The sequence below is a fragment of the Ovis aries genome, chromosome 20, assembly GCF_016772045.2.
Source record: "Ovis aries strain OAR_USU_Benz2616 breed Rambouillet chromosome 20, ARS-UI_Ramb_v3.0, whole genome shotgun sequence".
In the NCBI taxonomy this organism is placed as follows: Eukaryota; Metazoa; Chordata; class Mammalia; order Artiodactyla; family Bovidae; genus Ovis; species Ovis aries.
In genome coordinates, this window is record NC_056073.1 from 11,018,199 (window position 1) to 11,031,608 (window position 13,410).

Genomic DNA, 13,410 nt, shown 5'->3' on the forward strand with positions numbered 1-13,410 from the left:
TCCAGGGCCCCGAGGGTTGTGACTGTGGGGGAGGGAGGGGTGCTGAGTGTGTGCGTGTGCGTGTGTGTGTGTGGACGTGTGAGCACACATGCACCCACCTGCTTTTCCTCAGCTCTGTAGTAGTTGTAGGTGTCAGACAGCTTCAGATCTTGCCGCTGAATGGCCTGGGACAAGTCAGTTATCACCTCTGAGCCTCAGTTTTCGCATCTGTTCTATGTTCAGTTGCTCTGTTGTGTCCGGCTCTTTGCAACCCCATAGACTGCTGCACACCAGGCCTCCCTGTCCCTCACTATCTCCCGTAGTTTGCCCAAATTCATGTCCATTGCATTGGTGCTGCCATCCCACCATCTCACCTTCTGTCGCCCTATTCGCCTTCTGCCTTCAATCTTTCCCCAGCATCAGGGTTTTTTCCAATGAGTTGCCTCTTCGCATCAGGTGGCCAAATAGTTTCTCCTCCCTTTAATCAGACACTGGACGCTTGAAATGTTGTGCCAACACCCAATAGGCTTTTAGCAGTGCTTATGGAATGTGTGGATGGATTCACAGATGAGCAAACCCCTTCTGCCTCCCCCTCAACCGCCTCCTTTTGCCCTGCACCCCACCCCTACCCTGCACCAGGCCTGCCAAGACGCTATTGACCAAATTGAGAAACGGAATGAAACCTTCAAGGCTGCAGTCCAGAGCCCTGAGGGAGACCCCCAAGAGCAGGAGGTAAATTCAGGCTCTGTATTTCTACCCCCCGACCCCGCATGGAGCTGCCAGCTTCACACAGGAATGACTCCCTCTCTTGGCTCTACCTAGGTAGCTTGGAGGGTGGGGGCATGTCACCCATCACGAATAATTTGGAGGGATCAGGGGAAGCCCCACACCCCAGCATCACCCTACTCATAGAAACTCAGTGCCAAAGACTCCCTCATTAGCAAGAAAGTCCTTTGGGAGCCTCTTTGTGCAGCTGCTCCCAGAAAGGATTTCAGGGCTATAACTCTGGCTGTGGGGGGTGGGGTGTGTGTGTGTGGGTGTGTGTGCAGGTTGGGGTTTTGAAACTGCCTGAAAAACACGAGACCAAGGGCAAGTGGAAGGCAGGTGGGGTGGCAGTTACAGAGAGTGTCTATGACTATTTCAGCTCTGAGCTCTGAACCGTGGCCTGCTGGGTGTCTTTGCTGAGTCTCTTGACCTCTCTGGGCCTCAGTTTCCTCACTTGTAATGCAGGACGTGGAGAGATTGACCTCCCCAAGTGTGGTCTTTATCCGTTCGGTCCCCTTCATGTGGGAGCCACTGGGAAGCACAGCCCGCAGACTCTCTGCCACAAGCCGGTGGGCAGAGGGCCCAGGGCCCCAGGGAGTGGGCAGGGGGTCCTGAGGTGCCCACCCCGCTGCCCCACAGCTGCAGTCCGAGGAGCTGGGCCTCCGGGCACCCCAGTGGGTGCGGGACAAGATGGTGACCATGTGCATGCGCTGCCAGGAACCCTTCAATGCCCTGACGCGTCGCCGCCACCACTGCCGGGCCTGTGGCTATGTGAGTACCGCCCCCCGGCCCCCATCTGCCAGCCCGGCCCTGCCCACCCTGCCCGCTTCAGCCAGTGCAGAAGCGCTGGGCGCTAACCCGGCCAGACATGTGCGTTACCTTGTTCGGACCTCACGCGTCCACATGTGAAGCAGGTCTCCCCCAACCCCTAATCCCCTGTCTGCAGATGCGACCTGAGGCCCAGGCCGGTTAAAGCCACCAGCTCAAGACATTCCCCAGAGCTGACCCTATTCATTCCCCTGCTTCCTTACCACCGTTTCCCAAGACCCCAGGGCCCAGGACCAGGGAACAGCCTCTAGTGTCAGACCCTTCAGCCCCTTGCAGGCCTTGAACCCACCTCCTCATCAGCCCCAGGCCTGCTACACACACCCGCCCCCGCCCCCACCCCGCTCTGTCCGCTCTCCTTGACCGACCTCAGCTAACTGTCCCCTCCTCTGCTTGGTGGATCCTCAGCACTCACTGCAGCACCTACTCATTCTGGGGCTAACTCTGCCTGCCACGTTCAGGCCTGTTTCCTCACCTGTACAGTGGGAATCAATAACACCTGGGCGGTAGTGAGACCTCAACAAAGGAAGGTTCACCCCTTCCCTCTCCTTGGCCTCCTTTCCTTCCCCTTCCTCCGTTACGGGGGCAGCACCACTCAGAGGCGCAGCCGCCAGCTGATGGAGGAAGGAACCAGGCCACTCCTTCGTCTTATCGGCTCAGGCCCAGTTATCAGAGGCAGATCTTGCTTTGCTTTTTAAGCACCTGCTGCACTTGAGCTGTTCTCTGTTGACATTACAACCCTCTCCATTCACTCCGCAAACACAGGGAGCCCTTTAATGACCTCAGTCTTTAATGACCTTGCAGGGGATGCGGCGGGTGGGGGGGGAACAGGAGGAGACCAGCTGGGCAGGTTGGGGCCAGTCAGGGAGGTGTCCCCAAAATGTGTTAAACTGCAATAAGAACAAAAGTAAATTTCCAGGACTGGGACACACCTGTGTTCAGATGTGCATTCCATCCCAGAGCCAAACAGACAGGATCTGGGGATGAACTTCCCTTCTCCGTGAGTCACATCAGGAAATGAGAGTCGAGTCCACTCGCACTTGTAACTTTGTAAGTCGTTTCTAAAAAACTATTTACAAGAGTTAAGAAATACAGAGAGGCCCAAAGAACAATACAGTGACACCCGTGTACCTGCCTTCCGGGTATGAGGAAGAAATAAAGTATTCTGAGAACTGAACAGATGATCCTTGATCGAAGCCTGGATGGGAAAAGACAGAACCAGATACAGACGTCATTGCTGGGACCATTGAGTGATATTTGCTTATGAAGCATTTGTAGTTAATAAGACTGTATTGATGTTAAATTTCCTGAGTGTGGTCATGACGTTGTGGGTAGGGAGAAGAATGTCCTTGTTCTTAGGAGCTACAAGCTACATATTTAAGAGTGACAAGACACACAATGACTGTAACTTAAATGGTTCAGAAGGAAATATAGATCGAGGGAGAGAGACAGAAAGGGAGAGAGTGAAGTGAAAAGTGAAGTTGCTCAGTCATGTCCAACTCTTCGCGACCCCCTGGACTGTAGCCTACCAGGCTCCTCCGTCCATGGGATTTTCAAGGCAAGAGTACTGGAGCGGGGTGCCATTGCCTTCTCCTAAAGGGAGAGAGGGAGACATCAAACGTGGCAATACATGTTCACAATCCCTGAATTTGGTGGTGGGGGTATCTGTATTATTCTTTCAACTTGTCTTCAGGTTTGAAAGTTTTGAAAATAAGAAGTTGGTAGAGGAGAGAGAAGAAAATAAGTTTCTAATAATGTTTAAAAAAATTAAATCTCAAAAAAAAAAATCTAGTTAAATATTCCCAAGGCTGAAGCCCTGTGTGTAAGGGCTTTGTGAGACACCCTTGGCCCAATTCTGGGGTTTCTCGTGCCCGTGCAAACCTTTGTACTCTGTGAGTCATCCTTTCGGTGGTTGGGTGCCCAGTTTCTGCCTCCCCGCCTGCCAGACGGGAATCCTGGTAAGGGTGGGGCAAGCCCAGGCCCTCTCCTACCGGTTCCTCCCAGGCCACGTGCTGTGCTGGGCACACAGGCTGGCTCCCTGATGAGTTACCCTTTCTCCTAGGCTCACTCTCTTGCCCCCATTTCCAGTCCCACTTCCTGGACTCCCTGTGACACCCTAGTCTTCCTGGAAGTTGCATCCTGCCGTGCCTGTGTTTCTCCCCAAGTTTTCTCATGCCTCTTTCACCCGGTCACCCCAGCCTGCTCTGCTGCAGCCTTCTTGCAGCCGTGGTGGGCTGGGGGACAGCCCCCCTCCAAAGACTACACATGGCAGATCTTCCTGGCGAAAACTGCCAGCCCACCATTTTTGTATCAGAACATGCTTGACTCTAAGATTGAGTAGATTGCAAAACCTGGATGACTTAACGCTCAACCATAGGACTGTAAAGGCACGTTCCGAGTGAGGAGGGCTGGCTGCTACCTGTGAGCGGTGTGGCCCTTGCCAAGTCACTGCTCCCTCATTGCAAAGTGAGGGTAAAAATCCCAAGGCTGGTTCCTTGCTGGGGCCACAGGAAGGCAGGTGAGATGGCGGAAGGGAAAGAGAGAGTATTCAGAGAAGTGATGAGATGCAAGGGGTGAGTGCCGGTCAAGCCCCCGGGATCAGGAGCTGCCCCCACAAAGGGGACCATGCAGGGAGAGAGGCTGAGCTCCTTCAGAGGGGCCCACATCTCAAGCCCCCCAGCTGGGGGCCCTGGAGCCTGACACCAACCCTCCCAGGCGGCAGACAGGACAGGGAAGGCCCCACTCTATCTCCATCTCTCTCCTGAAGCCTGTTCTTTCTTTGGTCCCTGGTGGTTCTCGCGTCCCCAGCTCCCGGGCCAAGGCAGGAACCGCGTCCAAGCCCCTCCCTGCCCGTCCTCCCAGGTGGTGTGTGCCAGGTGCTCGGACTACCGGGCGGAGCTTAAGTACGATGCCAACAGGCCCAACCGAGTCTGCCTGGACTGCTACACCTTCCTCACCGGAAACGTGCTCCCTGAGGAAAAGGAGGACAAGAGACGGGGCATCCTGGAGGTGAGGGTTGCTGCCTCTGCTCGGCAGACGTGTGCAGGGCCTCCCAAGTGCGGGCGCTGTCCTTGGCACTGAAGAACTAGCCTGCTGTGGTCACACCCCCCCACCTTCTCTCTGCGCATGGACACCCCCGCTAACATCCCCTACCCCTGCCGAATAAAACAGAGCTGGGCCTGTCACCCAGTGGAAGCAACTTCTGGCTCCAGGCTGCCACCTGGTCTCCTGCCCCTCCCCGGCCTCCCCATCCAGTGGTTCCCACGACCCCCCGGAGCACTCCTGTTCACGTCCCCATGCCCCAGCCGTCCCAGGAGGTGAAGAGAGCTGGTGCCGCTGATTCCATTTTGCAGATGGGGAGATTGAGGCTCAGGGTCCCACTGCAGGGAAGAGGCAGACTGAGACTCCATTCTAGTTGGAAGGGACCTCAGGGTCCCTCTGGTTCTATCCCAGGGAGGCCCAGACCCAGAGAAGTGACTCACCCAAGGTCACACGGCGACTTAGGAGCCAGCTCTCTGATCTGTGCTACGGGTAGTCGCTGCTGCCTTTGGGGCTGCCCAGGCTGCTCCCTCCTCTGGGGCACTAGCTGTATTCAGCTTGGTGCTCCACATACAGTGGTACCCAGCCCAGCCACTGGTTACCACCACCGCTCTCTGCATGCCCCCCGCTCATTAAAGCCAGGCTGACATCCCACTGTCCTTGGGAGGTGGGAGAAGACCCCAGCCTATTCCACCTGAATTCAGCTCCCAAGTTCAAGTTGATCCTTTCCGCCACATCTGCCCGCTTTCCGACCCTCCCCCGTTCTTTTAGGCCCAGACCCTGCCCACACCTTCCCTGACTGCTGGTCCGCACAGCCTGCTCCTGGAAGAGGGAATGGTCTCTGCCCCTTTTCTGGCTCCCTTTCTGCTCCCTGGGGGCTACTTGCAGGGGATACGCCCTCCCAGCCCCTACCCCAAGCTCAGGCTGCCCAGCCATGTGACTACAAGTCCCTGATGGGACCTCTCAGAGCCTCAGGGACAAATAGCCTCTCCTTTTGCGGGGTTGCCAGTAAGGTTTAGAAAGAGTGCTTTCTGATGGCCAGCATCGGGTAGTGGGAGCTGTGCTCCCTGACGGTCCCTCTCTCTGGTTTCAGAAAGGAGCTGTGGCGGGGTCCGAGCAGAGCCTGATATGCAGCTTTCTGCAGCTTCTGGGGGACAAATGGGGCAAGAGTGGGTCCCGGGGCTGGTGTGTCATCCCCCGGGATGACCCCCTCGTGCTCTACGTTTATGCTGCCCCTCAGGTAACGCCACTCCCTGCCCCTCCTCGCAGTATGTATGTCTGTCAGCAGGGGGGTGAGGGTGAGTCCCGCTGGTCCCATAAGTCAGATGGGGAAACTGAGGCTTGGTGAGGCCCTGGTTCCCTCGAGTCACAGGGTTAGCAGCTTTCAGAGCTGGGCCCAGACTCCAAGCCATGACAGTTTTGCCTCAGGGGGATGACCAGCCTTCTTCTTTGAGGCTCCTCCTGCCAGCCCACCCCACTGCGTGGGTGTTTGGGGGAGGCAAGAGGCGGGCGTGTGGCTGGAACCCTGAGGCAGCAACCACAGCTCCCCCTCCCTCCCTTCCACCCCAGGACATGCGGGCCCACACCTCCATCCCCCTGCTGGGCTACCAGGTGACCGCTGGGCCCCAGGCGGACCCCCGGGTCTTCCAGCTGCAGCAGTCAGGCCAGCTCTACACCTTCAAAGCCGAAAGCGAGGAGCTGAAGGGCCGCTGGGTGAAGGCCATGGAGCGGGCGGCCAGCGGCTGGAGCCCTGGGGGGCCCGGTGACAAGGACCTGTCTGACTGAGCCATGTGCCAGCCCCTCTCATCCGCAGAGCCCAATGCCTGCCCGCGGGCTGAGGCTGCGGCTGACCCGCTACCCACAGCTGAGCTTTCAAAGAATCATCTTCAGTATTCTGCGTTCAGCCCGTGTGTCTGGATTTGAGATTCAGAAAACATGGGTCCGTTCCTCTGGGGAGGGGGTGAAGAAGTATATCTCGGCTTACCCAGGGCTGAGGGGGTTCCTGGGATGGGGGACTTTCAGCTCTAAAGCTAGGAAAGTCCCAGGTAACCCATGACTGTTGGTCACCAAGGTGATTCTCAGTCCGGGCTGTGCATGAACTGACAGAAAAATAAAGATAAAAATAAGTTAAAAATTAAAAAAATACCAGTGCTGGTGTCCTTCACGAAAGATTTCTGATTTGACTGCTCTGGGATGGGGAGGCACATGAATATTTTAGGAGTTCCCCCAAGAGTCCAATGTGCAGCCTGGGTTACCTGGATAAAGGAGAAAGCAAGCGAGCTGCCAAGTGCCCATCATGAGAGTAATAATACTAATGAATATCAAACATCTACTGAGGCAGGTACTGTTCTCGTTTTATGTGGATTATCTCGCTTTACTCTCAGGATTTATAATCCCCATTTTCCAGATGAGGACACTGACTCTTAGAGAGGGTTAGTCATTGCTCAAGGTCCCCCCAGCTGCTGGATGTAGGAACCAGGTTTTAACACAGTGCACTAAGGTGGAAGCTCCATCCATCAGGTAGCAGAGCAGTTGGCTGAGCAGAGAAGGGGGGGAAAGAGTGAAGAAAATAGGGGGAGACAGCAATAGGAGCTGGAGGGGAAGTCAGGGGAGCATCTCCCACCCTCCAGAGGGTGGGGTAGGCTGCTTTTTCATAAGAGACCACCGGGGGGTGGCAGTGACCAGCAGCCCACATCCAGGGCCTCCCCCTCCCTGGTCCCTGACACGCGTAGCAGACAAGTCACACATCTTTGCCCAGCAGTCTGCTCCTGCCTCCCTCTGCAATCTGAGGCCCCCTCCCTTCTGTAGGGTATTTTTAAATTTTCTTGGTTGAGTCACACGGCACATGGGATCTTAGTTCCCCAGCCAGGACTCAAACTCACAGCCCCTGTTGTGGAAGCATGGAATCTTAACTCCTGGACTACCAGGGAAGTCCCTTTAGGGTATTTTTTAAAGCCCAAGAAAACCTACTTGGCACCGTCTCTCTGGGGACCAGCCTGGCCTGGCTGTAAGTTTATTCCTTCATTCAACAAGTATTTGTTGAGCATCTTTTCGGGCCAAATGCAGTTCCTATACCAGGGTACAGCGATGAAGGAGACAAAATTTCTGCCTTCATGGAGTTTATGTTCTTATTCAACAAAGTAAGTACATATTAATAAAATGTAGATCATATTAGATTGACGAGTGACAAACCATCCAGGCTTGCCTAGTTTTGAAACTGAAAACCTTAAGTCTCAGGAAACCCCTCAGCTCCAAGCAAACCAGGAAGGTTGGTCATTCTGGTAGGACAACAAAAGGAGTGGGAAAACGAGCAGGGGTCTTGGTGGGGGGTGTCCGTTTTTAAAGGAAAATCAAGGAAGGCTTCACTGAGAAGTCAGTGTCTGAAAAACAAGCTCAAGGGGAGAAGAAAGGGAGAGCAGCACACAGGTAGCGGGTGTGGGGGGAGAGCATTCCAGGCAGAGGGAACAGCAAGTGGAAAGGTCCTGCGGTGGGAGCCTGCCTGGTGCGTGCAAAGAACAGCGAGGAGGTCAGTGTGGCCGGAGAGGAGTGGGCAGGAAGGAGATCAGGGCAGAAGACGTCAGGCCATCACTAAACTGAGCGTGGGGTCAGGGCTGAATGAGATGAGGAGTCTTGAGGGGAATCTGATTGGTTTGAACGGACTCTGTCCTGCTGCTTGCTGAAATAGACTGAAAGGGATGAAGGCAGAAGCAGGTGAGAGGCAGTCACAGCTGTATCAGTGAGAGGGGAGGTGGCTTATATTAGGGCTGGAGCAGTAAAAGTGGTGAGAAGGGATTGAATTCTGGGTTTATTTTGAAGGTAGAGTGGAAACTCCCCTCCACAGTGACTACGGCGGGAGAGAGAGGGAACCAGAGGTGACTCTACGGCCTCTGACCTGGCCGCTAACTGAGATGAGGAGGCCTCGGGAGGGGCAGGTTGGGACGTGCACGAGTTAGAGCTGAGGTGACCGCTCACAGCCTCGGCCAGCAGTCAGGTATCTGAGCCCAGGCACTGGGTCTGAGGGCGGTCATCCACAGATGGGATTTAAAGAGTGTGTGAAACACAAGGAAGGGGTGTTAGCACCCTGACGTCCTGACTGCACACACATTCTAACCTTCACCTGCAGTGAAGGTTAGACAATTCTGAGGATTTACCCCAAGGAGGCAGATCAGTGAGAAAACACTCATGCAAGTCATGTATGGTGGTCCCCCAAACTGGAAACTATGTAAATATCCATCCAGAGGAGACAGCGAAAAAACTTATGCCCGTGGAGAGGGAACTAGCAAAGTGCTGTGTCCACGCAGTTGAGAACCGTGCGGCTCTTCAGTGAAGCTTCCGTCTTAACAAGCTCACCTGGGAAGATGCCCGCGAGGTATAAATGGACAATAGCTACAGAAGGATCTAGCATTTTAAAACACTCACTGTATGTCAGGCACTGAGTTAAGGCCTTGGTGGAGATTATTGCGCTTAATTCTTTTTTAAAAAATTATTTATTTATTTTTTATCTGGATTTTAAAAATAAATTTATTTCTAGCTTTCCCTGGGTCTTCACTGCACGCACTTTCTCTAGTTGCAGAAGGTGGGCTCCGCTCTTGGCTTGTGATGTGCAGGCTTCTCACCGCGGTGGCTTCTCTAGGTGTGGGCTCAGAGCACAGGCTCTAGGTGTGGGCTCAGTAGTTGTAGCGCGCAGGCTTTGTTGCCACGTGGCATGTGGGATCTTCCCGGACCAGGGATCAAACCCGTGTCCCCTGCAATGTCAGGCGGATTCCTGTCCATTGTGCCACCAGGGAAGTCCTGCAGCTTCTGTTGTGAAGGTAGTTTTATGAGTATATAAAAGGCCTTTGAACATATTTGCTGTAAAAATGTCAAAGGTAATAGTAGTTCATTAAGTGGAAGGAAAGTTAAGGTGTCAATCGCTCAGTCGTGTCTGACTCTTTGCGACCGCATGGATTGTAGCCCACTAGGTTCCTCTATCCATGGGATTTCCCAGGCAAGGATACTGGAGTGGGTTGCCATTTCCTTCTCCAATTAAAAAGTTATTATTATTACTTCTTGGCTCGGCTGCGTCTTCCTTGTTGTGTGCGTCCTCTCTCCAGTTTTGGCGAGTGAGGACTCTTCTTCATCACGGTGCTCGGGATTCTCATTGCACGAGGTGGCTTCTCTTGTTGCCAACCACCGGCTCTAGGACACATGGGCTCAGCAGCTGAGGCAAGGCTCAATAGTTGCGGTGCGTGGCTTTAGTTGTTCCTCAGATGTGGGATCTTCCTGGATCAGCGATCAAACCAATGTCCATGCAATGGCAGGCAGATTCTTATCCAGTGTACCACTACGGAAGTCCCACTTAATTCTTAGTAACATTAGAAGTAGATACTATATCCAAATCCTCATTTTACAGATGAGGAAACTGAAGCGTCAGTGGTTGAGTAGAACTTGCTTGTGGTCACATAACAGTGGGTGGAAGCGGCAACTTTCCAAATCACTGGCGGTGGAATGTTCCGGTCCTGCTTGGGTGAAGATATTTTACATCTGCCCCGACTGAAGGGTAGACAACGGATTTTACAAGTGATTGTTCTGCTGTCTTCTTTAGCTGTGTCTGTGGTGTTTGAATTTTTTTTTTCAACATGAGATATTATTCCATAATCACAAGAACAAAAGTGACTTTCCTGTGTTAAGGGGAAAATAAAGGGAGGCCCAAAAGAAGACTCACCCACCCTGCCCTCCTCGCTGGGAGGGTACCTGATCTGCCACCGCTTGGGGTTACTTGGCAGAAATGCCAGAACCCAGAGGCTGTGTGCCCCACTGTATGCTCCAGTGGCCCCCGCAGCCACTAGGAAGTGCAAGCTGGAAGTACCCGGCAGGAATGGAGTCACTTATGACTCCATGAATGAGTGTGAAGATGTGAAAATGTGCAGTGACCAGGCAGTAGAAGAGAGCTGGGACTGGCAGAACTCAGAGTCCCACCAGAAAGCCAGGGACACCACAGCTCATCTCCTGAGAGCTCAGAGAGGCCCTTATGACGCAGGGGGAGCCCCTGACCTTCCCGGGCTGACCTCGCTCTGGCTTCCCTCACCCGTTGACCCTGTTTGTCCCAGGCTCACGGGCTGCGTCAGGTAGGGATGACTCTAAGGGATTCGGATTTTCACCTTGAAGCTCCCTGCTTCTAAAAGGCTGGAGGCTTGCCTAGCAGCCTGGTGGCTCAAAGTACCCATGTGCCCTGATCGTGGAAGAGGATCTAGGGTGGAAGGGGAGGGAAGGCTGGCAGAGGCCAGGACAGGGGCATCTCTGGCGGGCCTCGGGGGCCCCAGGTCAATGGAAGACGTTGTCTCTGCCTGCCTTCCCTCCTGGGGAGTCCTCCTCCGGCACCCGGGGCTGCCTCCAGGGCTCTGGGAACGGCATCCACTCATTCATTCACTCATTGCTTCTCACATCCATTATTGCTCAACTTACTGAGTATTTACACTACAGTGAGCCCTGGCACACGTCATTTCATTCATTCAGGAACAGCCTTTTGGCAGCAGTTCAGCTGTCCGCATTTTACAGATGAGGACAGTGAAACCAGTCAAGGCTCAATAACTTGTCCACGGTCACCCAGCCTGTAAGTAATGAACTCAGACTCAGAGTCTCCTCCTAGCCAACACTGGGGGGCAGTATGCCCCGTGGTTAGTGGGCCCAGGCCTCCACACAGCTCTGCCACTTACTGGCTGTGTTGTCTTGGGTGAGACTTCATTACTCTGGGCTGGGTAAAGCGGGGGTGACCATAATCCTACCTCCCTGGGGAGCTCGGGGGAGTCAGCTGAATGACTATGTGTCCAACACTCAGAGCAGTGGTGGCCACACGTGCTTATCAAGACTTTCACCGTGTCACACTGCGCTGTCTGCTTCTACGTGCTGCAATGCACATATTTATGGAGAATCTGGGAATACAAAGTTGAATAATTTGTAATCCCTACTCTTAGGGAGCTCAGTGTCCAGGTCATTTAAATCAACTGGGAAGCTTTTGAAAAACTCCCAGTGCCCAGCCTGCACCCCGAGGCTGTTAAATGAGAATCCCCTGATTCAGACTGGGCTGTGACATCAGCCTTTTAAAGTTCATCAGTGGTTCTGAAGAAGAGTCCCTTCAGAAAGGGCAGGACCAGTTCTTGAGCTCGGGAGCCCTGACTCTGGTCCCCAAGTGTTCCCAGCAATGGTGAATCTGAGTGGGGTGTGTGGGAAGTGGCCTTACTATGGCACTATGTGAGTTAGGATATATTGAGCTGTAATTTACATGCAGTAAAACCCACCCTGTATAAAATAGTTCCAAGAGTTTTGGCAAAAGGTAGAGTCATGAAACCATTATCGCAATCAAGACTTATTAATAGGACAGGGACTTCCCTGACAGTTCAGTGGTTAAGATGCCACGATTCCAACGCAGAGTGTGGGTTCAATCCCTGGTGGGGGAACTAAGATCACTCTTGCCACACGACATGGCCTTTAAAACAATGACATAGAACAACTCTGTCTCCCTGAGAAGGTTCCCTGCGCTGCGCCTTTGTAGCCACCCCCTGCCCTCACCCCCTGGCCCCTGGCAACCACTGCTCCGTCCCCTGACCTATCGCTTTGTCTTTTCCAGAAAGTCATCTAGATGGAGTCACACAGTATGGAGACTTTTGAGTCTGGCTTCTTTTACTTGGCCTCGTGCATCTGAGACTCACCCACATTGTTCATGGACCAGGACTTTGTTCCCTTTCACTGCTGAGTAGAATCCCCCGTGTGGATATATACGGTTTGTTTACCTTTACCAGCTGAAGGAAGTTGGGTTATTTTCAGTTTGGGGCAATTATGAATAGTGTTGCTATGAACTATAAACATTTGTGTTCTTTTTTTGTGACCATACATTTTCATTTCTCTAGGGTAAATACCTAGAATTGGATCACGGGGTCATATGGTAAGTGTATGATTAACTCTCAGAAACTGCCAAGCCGGGACTCCCCTTGTGGTCCAGCGATTAAGAATCCACCTGCCAATGCAGGGGACCCAGGTTCGAGCCCTGCTCTGGGAAGATTCCACACGCTGCAGAGCAGCTGAGCAGCAACTACTGAAGCCTGGGTGCCTGGGGCCTGTGCACTGCAACAGGGGATGCCACGGCAATGAGGAGCCCTGCACTGCAATGAAGAAGAGCCTCCGAACGCCACAGCGAGAGAAAGCCCACACACAGCAGCAAAGACCCAGCGCGGCCAAAAAACTAATCAATTTTAAAAATATAGTTTAAAAAAGGGGTATAGAAAAGAAGGAAAAAGAAGCTGCCAAGCTGCCTTCCTGTATCATTTTGCACTCCCATCATCAACAGCAAGACCTCCCTTGCTCACATCTTCACCAGTTCTTGGCACAGTCAGGGTTTTTGGTTTTTGCTTGTTTATAATTTTCATCATTCTGGTGAGGGTGTAGTATTTATAACTCTTTTTTTTTTAAGTTTACGAATGTATCGAAAACATCATGTTGTACATCCTTAATCTAGGCAATTTGCTGTCAATTATACCTCAATAAAGCTGGCGGAAGTTTATAAATGTAATGAAATAAGGGCCTGTAATAATTAATATTTTTTAAACATAATAATTTTAAGTGTCTATTATGTGCCAGACAGTATCCTAATTCTTCCAAAGTCCTAGGGGCAGCTGGTATGTTGGGAAGGGCACCATGACAGTGTAAAAGGCTCAGATCCCAGCTCTGTGGTGGGTTTGCTGTGGGACTTTGGGCACATCACCCTCTGAGCTTCCAAATTATTTATGTAAATAGGTTGAGCAATGCCCCCTTCCTTGCAGGTTTGGT

The 13,410-nt window shown here is 52.9% G+C and overlaps 1 protein-coding gene across 9 annotated transcripts in view; it reads left to right on the plus strand.

Moving 5' to 3' along the window:
* FGD2 (FYVE, RhoGEF and PH domain containing 2) overlaps positions 1-13,158 on the plus strand; it is a 35,592-nt gene extending 22,434 nt beyond the window's left edge. For 6 of the 9 annotated variants that reach the window (XR_009597564.1, XR_009597561.1, XR_009597565.1 and 3 more), the window contains 6 exons: positions 619-711; positions 1,384-1,515; positions 4,432-4,578; positions 5,702-5,848; positions 6,178-12,367; positions 12,495-13,158. Coding sequence is in view for 1 of the 9 variants with exons in the window: in XM_027958941.3 (XP_027814742.1) it covers positions 619-711; positions 1,384-1,515; positions 4,432-4,578; positions 5,702-5,848; positions 6,178-6,393 (735 nt within the window). In the remaining 8 variants the exon portion in view is untranslated. Of the gene's footprint in view, positions 1-618; positions 712-1,383; positions 1,516-4,431; positions 4,579-5,701; positions 5,849-6,177 lie in introns of all 9 variants that reach the window. The other 3 variants (XR_009597563.1, XR_009597562.1, XM_027958941.3) reach the window with 3 other exon arrangements.
* Positions 13,159-13,410: the final 252 nt, after the last annotated feature.